A 24,108-nucleotide genomic window follows, 5' to 3' on the forward strand; every position below is an offset into this window, starting at 1 on the left:
ACAGACCCCGGAGGAATAAGATCCAACATCTGTGTAAAATACTCTTCGAAAACATCTGCGTTCATGTCTTCGTGATAGTCACCTGTATTTTTAGATTCAAATAAAAGTAAACCGCCATCTACAAAACCACTGGCACTACCTATATGTGTCACTATTAATCTTCGCCCTTTACCTGAAGGTGCCTTGAACCCTGTTGAAAGTCCATCCAAAAATGCTTGTCGAAAACTTTTTACATTTTTATCTTGCCATACTTTTGTTACAGTATATCCCTCGTTGACCCAAGTTTCGTCTAGATAATAAATATTCCTCCCTTCGTCACGGAATTTTCTAATTGATCTTAAGTAGGATCTTCGCCAACAAATAATTTCATCTTTATCGATAAGAACTGACTTCCTGTTCTGCTTTTCCCAGCAAAAATTCAACTCTCGTAAGACGGCCCATAATTTGCTTCTACTGATTTTTGGCAATTCGTTGTCCTCTGAAAGTTCACTTAAAATTTTGTTTAGCGTTGGTATTTCTTTTTTAAAATAAAATGAGTGTACTTTAGTCACTAAACACAAGTCGAATTTTACTCTACTGCACTAGTACATCTTCGTATATTCAGCTCTAAGACTTGATTGATCTGTCACAATACACTGGCTCCTGCCCTATGATGTATCCAGTAAAATATACTAATGTACACCCATTACCTGTTAGCATTATTGTTACCCGATAATTTCCTGAAACGAAATATTAGCACGCCGCCGCATGACCGGTTCTTATCTCGGGATTTTATTACACTCTTTCATTTCCAAACAGAGTATAGCATGGCGAAGAGGTCGAATGTTTAGTGCATTATTTTAAAGACGAAACGAATAGTGCGGGTTTGGCCGCTGGGAGAATGAAGTATAACCCGATATTCTCAAAAACAACACAAGGTGGAGCAAACACAGTGAAACTGACAAGTTTTTTTAACTGTGAACATTGCTTGGAATAAACCATTCTCAGGATGGTATAAAAAGATGCTGGTTGGGGTAAACATAACGTCGAAGTGGGTAAAAGAATCTGCAGAGATTGGATTGAATTAAAACTACGAACCATTCCTCACGATCAACTGCAGTTATCCTGCCAAAGCAGACACGAATGAGTAGGAAGGTCATACAGGTATAATTTATTGAAATCTTACCTACAGTTTGAAAACGAACATCATGTGAATTTAATTTAATTAACAAACTAAAAGAAAATGAATATGCAATAACCTTTAAGGCACAGAAGAAAACGATGTTGCAATCCTCCTCTCAGTGACACAACATTTAGAATAATTATTATTATTAGTACTTTTCACGTTCAAGACTTTAAATCAGTTTAATATTGATACTTTATTTTGTTTAAAGCGGGTTAAGTAACCTATGATTCTCACTCTTATGATATTGTAAACTACGCTTACTGAGAGCGTATATTTTCTATGAACGTCCTGAAAATGCTTTTCCGAACGCATTTAAGTTTAAAAAGTGCTTTTCTCTTATTTTGCGATTTGTGGTCATTAGGAAGTAAGTTCTTCTTTTATATTTTCGTGTTTTGTCCAATTTTTGTGAAATTAACCCATTTTTTATTTACACCAACCGTTTTGAACAGCACCTTCTTTTTAAAGAAAAGCTGAGTTGATTTAATTTAAAATAGCACTTTAAACTAAATTTTACAACCTACCAAAATCTCTTCAGAAAGAAGCTAAGGTCGCATATTTGAGTTTATTGGTTGCCCAATCTAGAAACAGATACGAGATAAAGTGTGTAAAAGGTATATAAAAACAAGTATTTTTAGTTCAATTTTTGGAATTTAGCGAGGCACGTAAGCCAATTACACTGAGATCAAGATATTCTATGCTAAAAAATTATTTGGACAAAGGTCCGGATAATAGCAGTCACATGCGGAAATATATCACTTTCTACACTTGTTAGGAAAACAGCTATTATTTGACATAATGAATTTCGTATAAGCCATGAATTTTAAGTGTCATTTAGTTCATAACTTCATTTTTGACATCAAATATGAAATCATCAAAATATATTTAAGAAAAATTATAGTAATTAAAAGATACTGAAGACATAGTTTCTAAATATGAAAATGAACAATGATAATCAAAAAATGAACAATATTTGAACCGAATTTAGATTAACTTTGAATTCAATATGACTACTTGTAACTTACTACAGGTAAGTTTTTGTATTATTAGTTTTCCTATAGCTTCTCCGTAGTAATTTATTTGAGTTTATACATTCAATTATTACCCATTTCGTTGTTAAAAACTAGAAGTTATTATATATTATATGCTCATTACACTGTTCGCTTTGCAAAGACACCCGATAATCTTTTTATATGCATGCCTATCATTATCTAAGTATATTACTTTTTAAATATGTTTCCTTGGAAAATTTCAATATATGCGTTGGATTTCAAGTAAAACTAATTTGCCCTCGGCGTGGAATGTGCACATAGTTTAAGAGTTTCGTTTCTATATTTGAAGGAAACATACAAATAAGAAGAAGAGTATGCGTGAACAAACTTTCTAAAATGCTTCCTAATGGTCATCACACATTACACAGTTTTAACTGTACGGTTCAAGTCGTACTAATCAAACACGTGAAATATCGAGTCCACACATTATTTGTTCCTCACTCAGTTCAATTGCTGAAGAGACAGATAGCAGTTGTGGCGACTGTAGAGATAAAAAACCAAAAGAAAATATTGTTCGCAATATTGCAAGGAATCAAGGAAACATTAATACAGAGGTGACCTTGATCTGTTCAAATGCTATAAATTTTATCGTCAACAGATTAGAAATATTATACCTAATGTTTAGTAAAATATTTAATTATTAAAATATATTTTTTGTTCTCTTCGCCTCACAGTGGTGCTGAATTCCAAAAAGCTGGCCAAAAGTCAAAAAATAAAGCTTCTGGTTCGGGATTTTTTACTGTTGGGTTGGCTAGAGTAATATCCCAAATCTCAGAATTCGTTAGTATTAGATTCAAATCCGCTATACCTGCTTTTTAAATTAATATAAAAGCGACCATTGCTCAAGAAGAAGCAATATTTGTATTTAAATATGTTAGTAGAGTTCTTCGATTTATTTGTAACAAAATGGAATAAACTCATAAAAGTAAGTACCTACATTATGATTATGTAGGTTAAAATGCTCAATATTTTTTTAGAAAATAGTAATAAACTTACGTGAATTTTACGTTATAAATGAAAAATAATTTAGTTTTGAAGGAAAAAATTTAATAATTCTGCAGAATTATGTCATTTAATTTACTGGACATAAAAGACAAAACTATTATCTGCAAAATAAAAAAAATCAGCTGCCTTTAAGTGCCTAACGAGTTTTTATATAGGTTTTTGTAAAACTTTAAATAAAATGAAGTCATCTCCGAAGAGCATCTCGCGAGTGCAAATATTGAAGAACAAAGACTTTGAACAATATTTTTTTCAAGATTTCTAGTATTATTAAATCCATGATCCATATATGTATATGAAGTTGTAGGCAACCTACGAAATAGCTTAGATCACTGTCGTCAGATACAATAATATGTTATTAATATTACCTCCAACTTACTCGAAGATATGAAAAGAATGCGGATGAAGAAGAAATTGTTTCAACTTAAGAAGATTCGACGGAAGCTGATACTGCTACAAATAAAGATTTTTCATCTGATGATGATTCTTTTCTTTTAGTATTGTAATTTTGGGGGATCCAAATAAACAGTTCCCGATACTTATTTAACAAAGAGTGTCAATTGGCATTTTTACATTTTCTTGATAAAAGTGACATTATTTTAATTAATATTTGCTGTTTAAGAAGAATACGATGTTTTACTGAAATTATATTTCTTTTAAAATAATTATTTTACTCTAAATAAACAATTTTTTATTTGAGTGATTTCTTACGTTTGTCATATTATATCCGCCATTTTGTAATTCATAATCTTTAAATTCTTAATCTACGACTCGGAAAATCCCTGTTTACAAACTTCTGATGCTACATTAGATCCTCAACATTGAATTTTGTAATTTTCACCCCAAATTCGTAATCAGCGACCTCAAAAACCCCCGAGTAACTTTCAGATCAAGTTCTAAGGATTTTTATTTTTGGACAGAGTTTTGGATTTCTACCACACTGTGCGCCTGCTTTGAGAAAATCTGGACTGTTTACTCCATGTCTTGTATGTCCTTGACCGTACCTACTAGTAAAACGTGACTTTTTTTTCGGTTTCAATTGTACTGTTAAAACCGGAACGAAAGGTCCTCATACATCGTTCAGTTTGGACTTGTGCAGTCCAGTCCTTACGGTTAAAATATTATCCCCAAAGATTTGGATTATTTTCTATCTTTGAAACGGCATTAGTAGTTACTGTTCAAAAACATTTAGGACGCACTTTATATTTTTCTTACTTTTATATATAGAATCACTCCTTCAAACAAAAAAAAAATATTTTCGAAAAGGTTGTATTTCAGTGAATTTAAAGATGAAGATGTCGTAAAATTCTGGTTTCGTTAAAAAACAATAACTCTGAATTTTTGTTATACGTAACATTGCGAGGTGCAGTCCTTATTTCTTTCTCCTGACAGAGATTTAAATAAGAGGTGCAGCAAAAGTACACGAGTTATTTTACAGAGGATTTTACCTTTTGGAAAACATAATTCAGAAAAAAATTACAATATTGAATTGGATCGAATGGTATTTAACAACAGTATTGTAATATTTAGTTTAGGATTCATCAATTTGTGATTTTTTACTATTTCACATTACAATGGTAAAATCACATGTTTTTTTTTTTGAGGAATTAACTTGAAAAAGCAATTATAGAAATGCTAAAGTATATTAAATTATATTCTCCATTTTATATTTTCGAAAGGTACAAAGGCTCATGAATCTTTATACCTTTAATTAAGTTTAAACCCCTTCAGCGAGCTTTGTTGTCGAGGTTTAATCAAGTAAAAAGGAAACAAAAATTACTCTCGTGCTTTTACAGGGAAAACAAAAACTAGAAAAATATTTTTGTAACAACCATAGTCTCACAATATGATACAAGCCGTATTTAAATGTTCTGAAGAAGCAGAAATACTACCGTCTGAAGTTATTTCTTTTGCAAATTAAAGGATATTTATAAACATCACAAATGCGTGAATATTTCGACTAACTATAGAAATATCTTGATGTAGATTAATAAATCATGGGCTGGTGACTTTAATAAAGTCAAGCATCCACTTAATTTGTATACAATTAGGATAGTAAACATCTTCAAAATCGTGAAAAATACTGATAATTCGAGTTAAGGGATGGCTGGGGGTTCATTCGATTCGGGATGACGCACAGTGGGAAATATTGGAAAAAATTCCAGCCACGCGTCAAAACTAATCAAATCGTACTGATTTTTTTTATTCTTTCCGAAATTACCTGTACTATAAAGTTCCGGTGAGGTAATTGGAATATATGCCTAGAATTTTTTCAAAATGGCCGTGTAATCTCTAGCCTCAAACTCGATCATACGAAGTTTGACATATTCGGTATCTAAAAATGAAAAAAAAAAGGACAATTATGTACTAAAGGCTGCCAAACAAAAAAAAATCATAAACATTTAACATATTCCTAAATCATGAATCTAGACCCAAAACATAACCTCAAATTTATAAAACTTAACCTAAAACGAACATACTCAATTTTTTCTAATCCTGTGAGTATAAATCCATAAAAATGGTATTTTTGAGTGTGCAACCAATATTTTTGCATAACTTTAACTCAAATTCATAGGAAGCTGACCAGGAAACCTGAAAACCTAACCTCGATTTTTTCCAATATTCCCCACTGTGTGACGTCTAGAAAAATGTGCATAAAAATCGTATTCACACATAAAGTTGCAAAAGTTATGTGTGATAAGTGATATATGATAGTTATATAAGCAAATAAATATTAAAAAAGGATGGGTTCGGTTTTTTGCAAATAACTCGAAAAATATAAGTGTTAGCGTCAATTTGAAAAAGATCCTAAAAGAGATCCTAAGAGAAAGGACAAAACATTTATTTGTGACATTAAATGTTAGGTATTATAAAAATTTGAAAAAGTTATCGTATCATTTAGACACTTGAATACAAAAAATTTCGTCGAGAAAAAATTTTTTCATCGATTTTTCAGCAAATAGGACTATTGTTAATTAACTGAAAATTTTAGAGTTTATGTTGACATTAACAAAATATTAAAAATTAGTAAATGTGGTCTAAATATTTTTTTAAGGGAAAATAATTTTGGCACTGTTTTTATTTTAGAAAACATTAACTAAACATTTTCAATAATAAATAATTTTTATAAACAAATGCAATTATTACATATTATTTCAAAAATTTTGTTTTGCATTTCATTCTTTAAAGTTTTATTCTAGTGTTCAAATAATACGATAATGAAATTTTTATATTAACATTTAATATCATAAGAAAAAATTTTTATGTCTTAAGATCGGTTTCGAGGAGCCGTACGTGCATTGCTTTCGACGCTAAAAGTCGTATTATCAACATTAAATTAAAATTATAAATAATGTGGATAGAGATTCGGGAATTTATATTTCCTCTTCTTTTTTCAAATTGACACTGACGCTTATATTTTTCGAGTTATTTCCAAAAAACGAACCCCTTTTTTTAATATTTACTTATTTATAACTTTTGCTTTTTGTTTATGTGCGATTATGATTTCTATGCATATTTTTCTAGAAGTCATCCCGAATCCAATCAGCCCTCAACCATTCTTTAACTCGAATTATCAGTATTTTATGTTAACTAGCCTAAATTATGTTTACCAATGGCGGATATATTGGGACACACTTTCATTAAGAATACCATACTTTACATGCCATTGAAAATTCATCCTATAAGCTCATTTTTTTTGAGATTATGTATTTCAAAGAAAAAAGATCTCTTCAGTTCAGAATACGCCTTATAAATGATAAGAAAATACATTTTTGTATTTACAATGTAAAGAGTGAAATAGTTTTTTGTTCACTTATTTTAAGAACACTCATATGCATAACGTGTAGGTATATCTATATACAAATACCCGAAATCTTATCGCTAAATCGTAAAATAATTATACTTGTTCGGTAAGGTACATATAATTTTAATTACTTCGTTTCTCTTGGAAAAATGAGAATTGGTAGGTACCTACTTAAAATGAAATCTAATTAAACAAATGAATGGGTTGGATCACAAAGCTTTAATGTGAAATAAAGGGCTACAAATTTGCCTTCGCTTATTTTATAATTTCCATTAAAAACCTTAAAAGTACCTTCTCTGATCTTCGGTTGATATAACTGTAATTACCTAATGTTTACTCAAAAGGGAGTAGATAATTGAAAATGTCTATTTAAATTCTAGGCATTTTCATTAAAATGGTGCTAGTCTGATTTTCTATGAATTGAAAAATCTAAAAACGAAGATTCAATACTGATAGTTGAATTAGTTTTATGTAGAATCGCCCCCTATAGATAAAATTTTTTTAATGTTTTGTATGTACATTTTAAGTACGTTTGTCTTGTAAAATTAATTTATGAACATTGAACTTCAACTTGTACAGTGTCAGAATCAGATATTCCTTCACTAGATAATGTTCTAATGCGTCTCTTTTGTCTGATTACGCAAGACCTACGTTAACGTAACTGTTAGCGCCAACGTCAACATCATTATAACATTTTCAGTTTCAGTTTTTAATTAGCAAAATATCTTTAAATTACTTATTTAAAGATGTTAAAGAAATTATAAATGGAAGATAGCTTCAAGCTCCGGAGATCTTATTTTCATAATGTTGCTTTATTTTGAAAGAATATTTCCATATTTTGCAGCAACAGTAAGCCAAATGAGTGAAGAACATTTATATTATATTAAATTGATAAAATTTTCGTGCATGCAATTTTAATGTTTGTTACAAGATCTAAATCAAATTTCGATATTTTTTTTGCGTTGTTGGCTAAGTCGTTTTAATCTGTTTCAAACGAGATATCAAAGGATACTTGCACATTTGCGTAAAAATTTGAAACTCTGTTAGTTAAAGTAGTAAATATAAGTTAAAACAAATGAATCAAAGTATGCTTTAATCTAATTAAAAAACAACCTGCTCTATCGTTCTTTTTTTCTTTATCTAAGACGAAGCTGGAACATTTTTATTTCGGAAAAAATGGTAGGTAAGGGTCTAAGTTCTAGTAAATATCATTGCGAGATACAAACCAAAATTTTGCTTTTTTAAACAGAACATCTTGTGTATTTATCGCTATTTGAAAACCTTTCCTTTTTCTAATTACAATGATATATATGTACCTACATGTCATATATATTTACTTTAGCGCTACACTATATTTTACATTATTTACTGATTCTCCAATAATTAATTAAGTCAAGATTGCCATAATACTATATTTATGCTTTTCTGCTGTTACATTTTTTAAATAGATCTTTGTTAATAAAAATTATTATATTGTGAAATGAGTAATACAGGTTAGCCCATCGAAAACGTACCGCAAGGCATTACAGGTTAGTAAACAATTTTTCGGCAAAATCCAAAAACAGGTCAAATTTGTTTCTGAGGGGGACAACTTTTGGTTCAAAAAGCATACCAAAATCTTCCTAAGTGGGGGTGCTATCCCCTAAATTTTCAAATGGGATTGGGGGTCAAGTGGGGGGTCATTAGAAAGGGCTTTTAATTCTCTATACATCGATTCTTACTTTTTGAAAATCGATCCATTATTTTAGAAAATATGCAGCTTTGAAAATACGAACAATATTTTTGACGAGAAATGCGAAAATCGATTTAATTTTACTTCAAAACTTACGGTATTAGTCAAGTAAATGCTGAAAATGTTGTCCGCCAACTTGCATACAATGATACAGGTTGTCTTCAAACCGTTGTCGAACATTCTGGAGCACTTGCGGTGTTACTTCGCGACATACATTAATGATTCGTCCTCGCAGATCTTCCAAGGTATCAGGTGGAGTGCTGTAAACTTTGCTTTTAATGTGCCCCCAGAGAAAGAAATCTAAAGGATTTAAGTCGGGTGACCGAGGGGGCCACTCAATTGCACCTCTTCGTCCTATCCAGCGTCCTGGAAACGTCTCATTTAGGTAATTGCGCACATTGAGCGAGTAATGTGGAGGAGCTCCGTCTTGCTGGAAAATCAGTTCGTGTTCATTGTAAGCAGGGTCGTCCTCTATGATATTTGTTAGAGCTGGGTCGATGACATTTTGTAGTAAATCCAAGTACATATCGCCTGTCAAATTTCCAGGAAGGAAAAAAGGACCTACAATGGAATTTCCAAAAATACCTGCCCATACATTCAACTTCTGGGGGTGTTGGGAGTGTGTCTCATGGAAAATCCTTGGATTGGTATCAGCCCAGTAACGACAATTATGGCGATTCACTAAACCATTCAAGAAGAACGTACACTCGTCCGAAAAACACACATTAAAGAGGAAATTATCGTTTATCGCTCGTTCAGTCATTATTTCGCAAAATTGCAAACGACGATCAAAATCGTCTTCATTTAGCTCTTGCACTAGCCGAATCTTATAAGGATGGAATTTGTATTTTTTTAATATTCGTTGGACACTTGTACGACTCACTCCTGTCGCAGTAGCCAATTGCATTGTACTCAGCGTACTATCCATTGCCACTTGCCCCAATACCGCTATTTCCGTAGGTTCATTTAGTACCGGATTTTCAACCTGCCTCTTTTTGTTATGAACGGAGCCAGTTTCGCGAAATTTGGCCACCAATTCGCGAACAATTTTTCCAGACGCATGTTTCTCAGGATGCCGTTGGTTGAACAGTTCGGCGACCCGATTTCCGCATTCATTGTTTTTGAAAAAAAGCTCAATAATTTCTACTCTTTCTGGAATTGAGTACACCATAATTAATCAATTTAAAAGACTCGGCAGTATTGGTACTCTTCAACTACAAGTCACAAGACAGTTATCTAGCAACTTCTTGTGGCCTATCTAAATACGAAACAAAAAGCGGACAATTTTTTGCTCACCAAAATCAGGCTAAAGAATTCGCAAATCAGAAAAAAAAACAGCGAATTCTTTTGAAGGAATTTACCAAGCTAATACCGTAAGTTTTGAAGTAAAATTAAATCGATTTTCGCATTTCTCGTCAAAAATATTGTTCGTATTTTCAAAGCTGCATATTTTCTAAAATAATGGATCGATTTTCAAAAAGTAAGAATCGATGTATAGAGAATTAAAAGCCCTTTCTAATGACCCCCCACTTGACCCCCATTCCCATTTAAAAAAATTTGGGGGATGGCACCCCCACTTAGGGGGTTGAAGATTTTGCTATGCTTTTTGCGCCAAAAGTTGTCCCCCTCAGAAGCAAACTTTACCTGTTTTTGGATTTTGTCGAAAAGTTCATTACTACCCTGTAATGCCTTGCGGTACGTTTTCGATGGGCTACCCTGTATAATAAACCTTTGTGTTTTAAACAGAGGACTTTATGATTCGCGAGAAGTCCTAATTTGACTTTGACCTTCATGTAGTTATTTCTTTGGAAAATTCTGAAGATAAAGTAAACAAAGAAATATGTAATAATTTATATAACCTAAGGGAGAAAATTCTGAACAAAGTTGGAGTGGCAAACAGGATATTACAAAAAACTTGCTTGAATATTGTCTAGAACAAAATATAAAAATTATAAAACGCCACTTGCAATTTCTCCCTAATAGAGAATTTAAAGATTTGTTCAGTGAACAGCGGGAAACATAATTACCCAGTGGTCTCATGCCAGTATTTACTATGTGCAAAATAAATAAATAAACCAAAATATTGTGCAAACTATTACAGGAAATATATGACACATGTGTATCACCGTATTCAAAAATAATTAATTGGAATGCAAAGAATGACAAATATATAGGATATTTAATTAAAAAATACATTTAATTTAGTTGTCTCAAAATGCAACAGTCAATTGTTTTTTATGTATTGCTTTGAAAACACAGGTAAATTTCCTAAAACCTTGGTTATTACTATTTTTTTTTCTAAATGAAAAGATAGAAAATATAAGGGGTAGAATATTAAGTGAATGACTGAAAATTTTGAATTTTTTGACATATACAACCGGACACTTAGATTCCTGAAGATGCTGTTATAAAAGCGATGAAATGCACAATAGTTTTATACTTCCTGACCTAATCCAAATCAAAAAAGGTAACAAATGGAGGTCACCATGTCAATATTTAAAAAAACTTATTTTTGCCATTTTTTTATCGGGTAAATTTAAAAAAGGCGTAAATGCTTTTACAATTTATTTACTATAAAAAAATTATAGGTACTTGTTATATAGGTATAACGTTTTTGATAAATTTTAAACAAAATGAATTGTTTTTTACGATTTCAATTAACTTACGTCTATTTAATGTCAATGTTTACTGGGAATATATAACCCTCTGATACAGCATCATGAAGCCACATTCACGATCTCTCGATAAAACAACATACTTTAATAGAGACATTATGTACATTGGGAAATAGCAAAAAAATATTTGATTTAGATGTAAATTTGACAAATATTGTGTTTCAAAAACCACCCATGTTTTTAAATCTCTAATTACGCTAATATTCTATTCGGCTACATAAACTGTTCCCATATTACATTGAAATAAGCACCTAAGAAGTGACTATTGTAAAAAAATAAATTTAAAAAAAATTTTTAGATAGCCCATAATTTTTTAAGGAAGCAAAAGTATGGCAGTTCGGCAGTTGAGTGTTTGGACACCTTGTATAAATTAATTGTAGTCGTTTCAGGTCACAAAAAATAGCGTATATGCTTCAGAGCTAAAGTAGTTTTTAATCCCGCACAGAAACTTTGCTCTCGGATTAAAAGATACATTGTAGTCCCTTGGTTTTAATATTTTATGAACTAGTTTCCTGGGATATGCAAATTTTATCCAAATATTGTCATTTCATTAATTCAGCTAATATATATAATCCCATGTTGCACTACTTCCAAAGCCAAGGGATGAGCTAAATTCGGGTTAAATACTTGATTGCGATTTAAAGGAATATCTAAAGCCTTAGAAAGCTCTTACGTCCTTGAAAATCTCTGCAAAGCCTGTATAGTAATGCAATTTTAAAAGATGCTAAGATTACAGCAGTAGCTGGAAAGACACATTCACATTTTTATATGTAAAAGGGGTACGTTTTACATTTGCTTAAGTAAATTTTCATGTCAAAACTAAAACCTTCATAAAATTGTGGAGATATGTGCCATAAACTTTGATCTATGAGCGCTTATTAATGCTTCTAATAGGTATTGTAACGTATTATTCATGTCTATAGGTTTAAAAATATTAAAAATACATTTTCGCTTAAAACGACGAAATCGCGGTATCAAAGTAAACGAAGAGAAAGCATAGAAGGAAGGACACATCAAATTAACCCTGCTATCAAATATCCTACTGACGTATAAGTAAAAAGGGTAAACATTATTTTGTTTGATAGAATCCTTTTCAGTAGAACGCTGTATATTGGACAAATTGGATATTTCCCTGGAGCTCCCATCAAAATGGGCTTAAACTAACTTTCCATAAAATCTGTAATAGAAGCTGAAAATTTTTCAGAATGAAGAGAAAAAGCGGTCGCGGTTTTAAATCAGACTAAAGCATAATGAAACATTTAAAATTGTGTATGTGGGTCGAAATTCAGATTTACTTTAGGTTTTTTGAAGGTATAATGAGCCACTGGCCTTTTTTATAAAATGTTATAGTCCTATAATAAACAACATTTGAAGATATAAGAGATATCTAAATTTAATATAAACGCATACATAAGGTCACTATGGAAATAACTGCCATAAAATTAAATGTTCAAATTGTGCACCGTTGGCTGCCTGACAGTAGCCAAGACGATTAATAAATTCTTTTTGGACATTATCAATAACTTCAGGAGGTATACGATGTATCTCGTGACGAATTCTTGCTTTTAAATCTTCTAAATTAACCGGTCTAGTAACGTATACTTTGCTTTTTAAGTATCCCCACAAGAAATAATAGGGGTGTCAAATCAGCCGATCTGGCTGGCCACTGAATCGGCCCCCTTCTCCCTATCCAACGATTCGGGAACAGCTCATCTAAATAAGCACGGACAGGTGTTGCATAATGGGGAGGTGCACCATTTAGTCGATTTTTACATAATCATTATCATTTTCAGTATTGTGAAAATTAAATTTTAAAACCTTCAAACATTATTTTCTTGAAATTTTTGTTATGTAACACCATAATTTTTCATGATCTGTGTATGTAGAATGACACGTTCTTTCAAATGGCATGGTCAAAATTGGCTATTTAAAAAAAATTGTCGATGTCGTCATATCTCGAACAACGATGACGTCACAAATATGGGTCGTATGTCAAAAAGTGCCTTTTTTAAAAACAAAATCGACGTGCAAGAGGATTTTTTCGAAAACTTCTCAATTTAATAAATAATGAATTTATTCCTTACTTTTCAAAAGCACTATACTTTAATTGTGCATAAAGCAGGCGTTGTTGGGCCATTAATTTTGGCACAATTCCAATTTTAATTTTTCAGCCGGATTTTAAAAGTAGAAGTATAATACTACATAACGTATATTCCAATTTTCCGATAAAATATTGCGAAATAGGTGAAAAATTCCTCCAAACATGCTCAAAAACTGCAGAGCGCTCGTACGCGGTCGAGTAGTGGGGGAAGGTTGTGAGATGAGGGCCAATGGATATTCAGAACTTATCCAAAAAAAAAATTCTGGATGTACAGGGGACCCTTACAAATACAATTTTGTAAAGAAAAAATCAGAAAGGTCAGATCGAAATTGATTTAAAAATACAGTTTTGCACGGCACTGGAAACTGGCCCACTGTAAAACCTAACCTCGCACAATGCGACCGGTATGGCGGCGTGATAAAAACGGACAAAAACTTTCGCAAGGAAAGAAATATGTAAATAGAATTTTATCGCACCTATTTTATATCGGCAAATTCAAATGCTTTTGCCTTTATTAATTATTAATAAAATTAATTTATGTTTTTAAGTAATAAAATCATTTGACATACCCGATGCTGCAACAGCAATTGTTCAAAATTTTATCCACTCACGTGTAAACACATTTGGGTCCGTCATACTCACTTTCTACGAACTAACACAAATGATGTCTTGCTTCACCATAACACAAATACTTCACCATAATACAAATGTTGTCTTGCTTCACCATAAATTAAAACGATATCCATCAACTCTGAGTTGCTATACACGCAAGCCACACTAACTACTAAAAAACTGATGTAAATACCACAGATAACAGGTAAAACCTACCGCAACGATGGATTTCAGTATTAGGAGTCACTTGGCTCTCCATGCGTATTGCGAATGACGCTAGAGACTACAGTTGTCCAGCTATGTAGTGGTTTAATGTGCTATAACTGCAATAATTTTTTTATCAGAAACTATAAGGATTTTACAAAAATTGTTTTTACAATATTGACTCCATTTCTCATGCCGCATCTATTCCCAATTTTTTTTGGATAAGTTGTGAATCACCCTGTATAGATACAGAATTTTGAATTTTGTTAGTTATAGTTTAATATTATTGTAAATGGTCGCACATAATAAGTAATACCAACACACGGAATCACAATGATGTGGAACTTGTGGACATTCCTTGTTTTCTTCCTGCATTTTTGACATTTACGCGAAATATTGACATCAAACGTGAATTTGAAAGTTTTCTTACAAAATGTACTTTTCTGTTTCAAAGGATACATATCCTTTTAAAGAAATTTTATATACTAGGTATAACTAACAATATTCGAAATTTATACCTATATAGCCACTGCCCCTCATCTCCCGACCTTTCCCCACTGTTGGATGAATTTTTCACCTATTTCGCAATATTTTACCGGAAAATTAGTATACCTACATATACGTTTTGTAGTATTATACTTTTAAAATCCGGCTGAAAAATTAAAATAGGACCACCTCCATGCCAAATAGTGCACCAAAAAATTCAAATTGCTAACTAATAGTCCGACAGCGCAGGATTTGTGCACACTTAAAGGACATATAACACTACTTTTGTGCACAGGATCACCTCTACAACTTAAATAAATGACGGAGTAATGAAATTAAAAAAAATGCTAAATTTTTCGATTTTTCCGGATTTTCTTCGTTTCTAATTATCTGATCGGATCGTTCTCTCGTTCTCTCGTTTTATTCGTATTTCGATTATCTACAAATTGTCTCAAATAGCATTAAGATTGCTTCGTTAGTTTAGGTTTTCTAAAATGCTTTTTTACATAAAAATGTTTATAAAAAATTTATTAATGGTAAATTGGAGTAAGAAACGTAAGCATATATCTACAGACTGTCTATGATGATGGCAAAGTTCGTTTGCTACTAGTATTTTTGTCACAAAATCACTGATTTAATGAGCTATTGATTGGCCTATCTAGGGATGTGTAAAACGTCATTTTTCTGCCATTACTACCTGTCATAGTAGTTGGATGTGGGTCGGTTATTGGGGGGTATGTAGGACAGTGGATGGTGGGGCGAAAATCGATTGAATTTTGTTTGTAAATCATGAATTTTTTAATTTTTTCAATTGGGACGAAAATTGCTCTTAATGACCCCCCTCCTTTCATTAGTTTACGTCCAATGTCGTCAGAAATATTAACGACAATGTGATATTATTTTCTAATTTTAACACCCAGATTCTAAAAAACGAAGTATCTGTAGCCTACATTCATATGAAATTCTCTGCCAAAAATAATTTGTCCTATCACCTTATGTAGCTTCCTGATTAAAACTTGGACCACCTTGTACAAAATATCATTCAAACATTCCATATCAAAAAAAAACGCAATAAACAAATAAATTGCGGAAGGATTAGGACATGAGGTAAAACGTTTTATTGTATTTCCAGACAAAAGTGGGAATAAATAACATAATTAAATATATTCAAAATTCAGGTAATCATAATCAAATAAATTATTAGATATAAATGAAATGTAATTGTAACTACTTAAATGGCAAAATAACCAATGGCATTATACTTATAACTATACCATTCCCGCATTCTAACAATTTTTTAACTATATCAAGATCTTTTTCTAAAAAAAAAACAAAAGATTAAAAATATATTATGCTGTAGGCCACGATAACTCACTACCACATACGTCAAGAGCGTAATCTGAAAAATCATGGCAATTTAGAACGCTGAAAGATTTATTGGTTGAATGTTTGTAGAGCTGTAGTTAAAAACTCGAAAATTTAAACAACAATTTACAAAATAAATCTCATAGTGACTGTCATAACATTTTATTGTTTCATATAATTGCAAGTCAATGATATCCGAAAACTGAGACGAATAAACAGCTTTAATAGGTTGAACATAACATCCGATGGCTTTTATCTCTTTCTTGAATTAAAAATGTTCGTCAGATATTTTTCGGAAGCTATTTAGCCCAGTCATTATAGACATGAAAGAGCCTGTTTTGGCAAAAAAATACCATTAGAAGTTTCTCTGCGGAATATTGTTCGGAAACCAGTTATAAATAAAATATCAAAAAATCAACTCGAGGCTAGTTGGGAAACTTTGTTTTAACAGTGGTCAAAGTTATGGAAAAGTGGTTTTTTGACTCACGTAAAAAAGCTATTATTCATAGCGAAAAAAAGTTTATACAAAAAAGGTAGGTATTAAATAAGCCTATAAAATGAAAAAAGTCCGATTAAATTCCGATAATTTGTTTATGCACAAGAGCTCAAAAATGGTCGAAAATTGCCGTTTTTTTCAATTGCTAATAATTAATGCAATTTTCATCGCAGACACTTGTAATTCAGGATTTTTGAGGCTTTTTACACCCTTAATAAGTGGTAAAAATTTCAGCCCGAAAGCTTCATTGGTTTGGCGTTGGCGGAATTTGTTATCTAAGAAGATGCTATTTTCAATTCATTTTTCCCAAGCTCACAGGCGTTGTAGGGTTTCGATCATTAGTTGTTTTTGTACCTAAATAGTTGTATTGACATATGCATTTACTGAGAATTTAGTTTTTCAAATTTAATTTGTTTAAAATTGACTGAAAAAATGTTAATATTTATTAAATTGTTAAGATAGGTAATTATTATAAAATAAAATAGTAACCTCTTTACTTTAGTTTTCTTCGAATTTAAAAAAAAATCGTTGTTGTAAGTTGATTAGAAGCTGAGATAATTTTTTTTTTTTATTTAATCGCAGTGACCTTAATTATTAATATTAAGAGCCGAAATTTGGAGAGAGTATACATTAAGAGCTATATTTTCATGTCCTACATTAACATTAAGGTGAATTCAACTATTTAATTGCGAAAAAGAAGATAGCGGCGATGCGTTCTATTACTTGGTCTAGCGAACGAGTGGGGAGAGCGAGGCGGAGCATGCGCGCTTAACAATTTAATAAATATTAACATTTTTTCAGTCATTTTTAAACAAATTAAATTTGAAAAATTAAATTATCAGTAAATGCATATGTCAATACAACTATTTAGGTACAAAAACAACTAATGATCGAAACCCTACAACGCCTGTGAGCTTGGGAAAAATGAATTGAAAATAGCATCTTCTTAGATAACAAATTCCGCCAACGCCAAGCTAATGAAGTTTTTGGGCTGAAATTTTTACCACTTATTAAGGGTGCAAAAAGCTTCAAAAATCCTGAATTACAAGTGTCTGCGATGAAAATTGCATTAATTATTAGCAATTGAAAAAAGCGGACAATTTCGACCATTTTTGAGCTCTTGCGCATAAACAAATTATCGGAATTTAATCGGACTTGTCTTATTTTACAGATTTATTTAATACCTACCTTTTTTGTATAAACCTTTTTTTCTCTATGAATAACAGTTTTTTTACGCCAGTCGAAAAACTACTTTTTCATAATTTTGACCATTGTTTTAACAAATTTTCCCAACTAGTCTCGAGTTGATTTTTTGATATTTTGTTTATAACACGTTTCTGAACAATATTCCGCAGAAAAACTTCTAATAGTATTTTTTTCTCGAAAAAAAGCTATAATCATTGGCCTAATTTACATTATTTGAAAGCGAAATATTGAGTTACAGCTTTACATAATATATGACACAATAAATTAAATTTCTTGAATGTCCATACTGTTACAAATATACTTGTGTATTCTGTATGTGAAATTGATACACACTTTAGCGTATTAGTAGGGAAAGGAAAATAAAAGAAATGTATATCTAAGAATGGATGTGACGAAAGCAGTTTTCTGCTTTGTATTTTCAGAATTGCGTTAACAAAAGGTCCCATTGCTAGCAAATGTAGTTATCTAAACCAGTTCAATTTAGGTATACTACTGGTGGTTTAGTCCTCCTCTGGCGTCTTATTTAATCTTTTTCACCAAATACTATCAGGCATATAATTTTCAACTGATTTTTTTATAAATTTAGTTCGATATATTTTTAGAATTTTTAAAATAACGCAATTTATCCCACGAATCAACATGTTGAAAGGTTGGAAAACTTACCTGAGAAAAATTACATATTGGCATTTATTCAAAACGGCAAATGGTTGGTCCAAATTATACAGTGTATCCAATTAAGTTGGCACCATATGTGAAACTTTTTTATTATTGGTTTTTATAAAAAAAAGTTATTCTTGATTAAAAGTTTTGCATGGCCTAAAACCCAAAATGAAGTAATCAGATTTTCAATTTTTTGCAGTCGTATATGAGATTTGTCGAAAAATGTAAATTTTGCTCAAGAGTAAAGTACCTTTATTTCTTACAATATCGACAATCGTTGTTAAGAAAAGTTGATGTTAATAGAAAATTACGGTCAAATATCAAATATTATCCATTTACCATTAAAAACAGATTTTGTTATTTTTATAAACTCTTCTCTGTATTAGCATTGATACATCTAGAGATTGACTTTCAATCTAGGATGCACTGACAAACCAATGAATTCAATACAAATATTTTATGATTTGCAAAATTCATAGATTAGTATATGAATGGAGTCAAAGCCCACTTTTTGCGCATTTTAGCTGTTCCAACATGAACAGTGAAAGTGACAGCGATTTGCCCTTAAGTCACGTGACCCAGGATAAAATCGCGCCACATTGATTTAAAAAACAACTCTATTTCTGATTAGGAAATTATTTTTTTTATAGTAACACGACAATAAAAAGAATGCTGACAAATTTATGTGTCAAATTCGTAATAACACTTAATACCACGTAATGGATATAACAAATTACCCGTGATAAATCTGAAAATGCCCTAATTCACGTGACCCTAGACTAGTTTCATCCCGCTTTACATGTTGTCCCCTGCCCTCTCTCTTTACATTCCATCCATAGTATACTATATTAGATCTATGGCAAAATTAAATTATAACTTATTTATTTATTTCCTACTATGTTTATACTCTAAAATTATTAAAGATTATTTTTAATGGTAGATGGATAATATTAGATACCTGACCTGATTGTCGATATTTTAAAAAATAAAGGTACTTTACTGTTTACATTTTTCGACAAACGACTGCAAAAAATTTAAATCTGATTAAATCATTTTGGGTTTTAGGCCATGCAAAACTTTTTATCAAGAATAACTTTTTTTCATAAAACCCATAATAAAAAAGTAACCCATATGGTGCCGACTTAATTGGACACATTGTATAAGAAAAGCGTATGAACTTAATTTCAATGATGATTTAATTATAAGATGTAACTATAATATTTGCTAATGTTTCAATGGTGGATTCTTCCGTGATAATCATAGTTTATTTCAAAATGTAAAAAAATAATGGAAGTAGATACGAAAATAATGTTTTATTTATAAATGCTGTAATAATTATGCATTTGCTTAAATCTTCACATACTTATATCTTACATTTTTTAAAATTTTTAAAAGCCTTATTTCTTCAAAGCATTTAGGTACCAACGTATTTGAAATGAAGAAAAAATCAATATATGCTATGATTTTTTCAGGGGTGATTTTTCGGGTAATAGTATTTAAAACTCCCACATCAAAAGTTTCATTTATTAATTCTTTTAAAAAGACTAAAATTTAGAGTTAAATTTTGTTTCCGATAAAAAATTTAGTAGGTATATACATATAGCCTTGAAAGTAGGTACTTGAAAATGATGAAGTACGTGTTTTAAAAGTTATTGCCCTTTCACAGCCATTTTATAGTGACATTTCAAATTAAAAAAAAAAATTAGGGAGAGCCATAGATTGATAACTTGAGAGTGTACTGAATTATAGTACGTTGTGAAATTCTCCATAAGAAATCCCCAATATGACTACAAAAATTCACTCTCATATAAATCATAGCATCATAGGCTGTACTCGTATACATAGAAGAATAATAATAATCGAAATTGTACTAAACACTAACATTTGAAAGAGAAGTTTCAGATCAAATCTGAACACCCTGAAAGTTTGTGGCAATTTGAAAATAATCTCTAATACTTCGCAGGTATAATAATATGTTTATTTTATTTTTTTTTTATTTATTCTATGTATCTAAAATAAAGAAAAAAGTTTTCAATTTTTAAATTTCCAGGACAACTACCTTCATGTATTAATTTTTATTTCAATTTTGAAATTTGGTAGCGCTTATCACATACGAACTTTCTGCAACAATCGCGCCCCAATAATTATTTAAAAAGAAAATAGTTCATTTTATCTAGTTGTCAATAAGACCCGACAGTAAAAGATTATTTAAATTTGTTCAAACATTATATGTTTAAACATTATTTAAATATGTAAATATAATATTTCTGACTTTATATACATATAGTCCTGTAGCCAGGGGGGTCCCAATTGCTTCCTTCATTTAGATGGAGTTACCCAGGTGTTTTTTTTGTATTTTGAGCTGCAGAACACGAATTTTTTGGGTAGAAGTTTGCCCGGATGTCGATAAGTTTTTTATTAACAAAAACTTGCAAAATACTGAGAACTTAGTTTTTAGCAAAATATTAAAAAGTAGTTTCTTATTATTTGACCCATTTTAAGAAGAAAATGTCTCTTGCAATTTTTTTTGTTAAAACGCATAGTTTTCGAGATAAACGCCGTTAAAAACTCGAAAAATGCGAATTTTGCAATTTTCAAACGTTAATAACTTTTGATTGAATAGGTATTTTGTAATTCTGCTGACGGCGTTTGAAAGGTCACGTTAAATACTACAAATTATGAGTAATTGCAGTGTGAAAATTTGTTTTTTCCACTGTTGTTTGAAGCTATAAACAAATAGCGATTGAGTCTTCAGAATGGGGCGCCGCCATGTATGTAAGAGAGCGGTTGCCTTCTTACAGCCGTTTAATACACGATCTTGACGCGTACTCTTCATTTCTAGACCAAAGAAACGATGAAAACTGAACGAAACATTAACAATTTAATGAAAATTTGCAATATTACAATAATTAAAATTATTTTTTTTTGACAAATAATGCAAAGATCTGATTTAATTAATGCATTAAAAATTCGTGAAAAATTTTAAATATCAAAGATATAATGATAATAATATGAAAAAAATTAGCGAAATTATATTAGTTTTATTTATGAACAATAATAAAAAAGTTTATACTTACTATAATTTAGGTGTTTTTATAATTATTATTTTTTAAAGTTGTATAACATTTTATTTTGCCAAAAACTGAGTTCTCAGTATTTTGCAAATTTTTTATTAATAAAAAACTTATCGACATCCGGGCAAACTTCTACCCAAAAAACTCGTGTTCTGCAGCTCAAAATACACAAAAAACACTTGGGTAACTCCATCTAAATGAAGGAGGCAATTGGGACCCCCCTGGCTACAGGACTAATACTTGTGTAGCGACTCGGTTGCTATACATAATAATTATAACAATGTACAGTGAATCTCCTTAGCATTCTAGGGTTAAAAAATTCTCATTTCTGTAATGGTACAGAAAAGTGATACTTACCGCATGCACGTAAATGCGGTAACCATGTATGACACAGTTGCAAAAAATGTTTTATTTATAATTTTGTTATATTGTTCCAAAATATTTGCTTCGTACCAAAAATATTGAACACACTCCTTGGCATTGGTAATAACTCACGGATTAGATATTTATTTTTGACTAATTTTATTTATTTCTCAAATCGTAACTCCGTTTCGTTAAAAGTTAGCATACATTTATCATGTTTACCAGATTTTCAATAATCAATACATGTTCTAAAAATATAGGTTGATATACAGTGCGAAAAAAAGTATGGAATATATTCCGAAACGAATATTTCAAGAAATTTCCGAAAGACATCGATTTGGTATTTTACAAAAACAGTTTTTTATCCTCCTCTTTCTCGTTGAGTTGTTTTTAATAGAGCTCCTATACTTTTTGCTATATTCTTGTAAAACGTAACTTTGTAAATTTGGCAATATACAATAAATTATTGTGCTTTATTTTACTTCCAAAAATTAAAATGAAAAAGTGATAATTTGGGTTAATTTTAACGTAATACCGATCTATGCGATTCGCTAGAATGATCAACACAACACAAAGGTCTATTTTTGAAACAATTTGATAAAGTCAACTAATTAATTATAATTTTTTATTTTTATTCTATTATTATTTATACCTCATCTTTTAGAATCTGTATCCAGCAAGGATTCAAATTCATAGAATAATTTGACACACATCACTTTCACCATTCAACAAAATAATCCGCGGTCTCTTTTAATTTTCATTCGCGGCATTGTTTTTTTCTTCAAAAATTTTAGCCAAACACCATTGAATATTATGACCGTTTTCCCAAGCGTGGTCGCAAATTTTAGATTTCTCAAATTCACGAAATATGATTTTTGTGTTAATCTATTCTAATATTCACAGGCGAGAAGTGTCTTCAACATGTTTATTATTGCATTCACAAGGTATGCTATAATTTCTTGAATTTTGAAAATAATTATTTGGGTATGTCGTTGACAGTAAGCCCGTAAAGTATTAGTTGAAAAAATGTTCTGATATTACCTATTGTTACCTTAATTTTTCCAATAGTACAGGAATATATGGAATCATTATTGCGAATGTAATTTCTCTTTGTTGCCTAACATAATTTGTTTTCTTTTCAATATTTCTAAAGACTGTTTCAACAAAATTCTCAGGATATTAATTTATTTGTTAGTACATTTTTATGAATTTCAATTCATTATTAAAAATTTCATCTTTTGAGGAAATCATTTGGCTCTATCAAACAAACATTTAACTTACATTTCTTTATGATCAATTGTTAGAATTATAACTATTTTCATCCACGCACTAAGTAGGTAAACCTTTTGAATGTTTCTCGATATACTTTAACCAATACTTCTGGAGTTATTAACCTTGTTTTACTACGGATAGCAGTTATACCAATATTAACCAGAATTCAAATATTGCTACAAGCCACTACTCTTTATTTTTTATCACTGAAATGTAAAGTACAATAACTGTACTTATGTTACTGAATTCAAAAAGTTATGTTTTACTAGAGTCTGACCTAAAACGAGTTATAATTCTGATGATTCCCAAAAGATATTAAATGTAAAAGGGGATGTATATCAAAAAATGTCTTTTTAAATTGCAAAATCGACGTATTCTATGAAATTTCGTGAAACTGCTTAATTTAAGAAACAGTGAATTTATTTCATACATATTTTTTGTACTGAATATGTTGAAAAATTACGATAAACTACTTGAAGAAAGTTTACAATTACTTGACCGTTTTTTAAGTTGCTAATTAAAAATATATAGCTCACCTGGACAAAATATTGGACACTCTCCAACAGCATTCCATACATTTTAAAACCGGCTATTAAATCAGGTTTATGGGACAAATAAATATATACGGCAAACAAAAATATTCCTTTCAAGTTCACTTTTCTCTTAATTTGCCCGCCGAAATTGCTTTCGAATGGAGAAGGATATTTTCGGCGCGTCGTGTTGCTGGAGCTAGCACGGCGGAACTTGCGGAAATATTGGGGGAAACCTTAGGTTGGTTAGGAATAGAATCGACGCAAACGGCTACGCTGAGTGCTACAGGTGGCAGTCGGCATCGTTCCGT

The 24,108-nt window shown here is 30.8% G+C and overlaps 1 protein-coding gene across 1 annotated transcript in view; it reads right to left on the reverse strand.

Moving 5' to 3' along the window:
• The window catches only part of LOC108904386 (soluble guanylate cyclase 89Db-like), an 86,859-nt gene extending 62,881 nt beyond the window's left edge, over positions 1-23,978 (reverse strand). Inside the window, exon 1 of the mRNA XM_018706912.1 lies at positions 23,804-23,978. Coding sequence (XP_018562428.1) covers positions 23,804-23,845 — 42 coding nt within the window. The 5' untranslated portion in view covers positions 23,846-23,978. The remainder of the gene's footprint in view (positions 1-23,803) is intronic.
• Positions 23,979-24,108: the final 130 nt, after the last annotated feature.

This window comes from Anoplophora glabripennis, unplaced genomic scaffold (assembly GCF_000390285.2).
Source record: "Anoplophora glabripennis isolate ALB-LARVAE unplaced genomic scaffold, Agla_2.0 scaffold115, whole genome shotgun sequence".
Lineage (NCBI taxonomy): Eukaryota > Metazoa > Arthropoda > Insecta > Coleoptera > Cerambycidae > Anoplophora > Anoplophora glabripennis.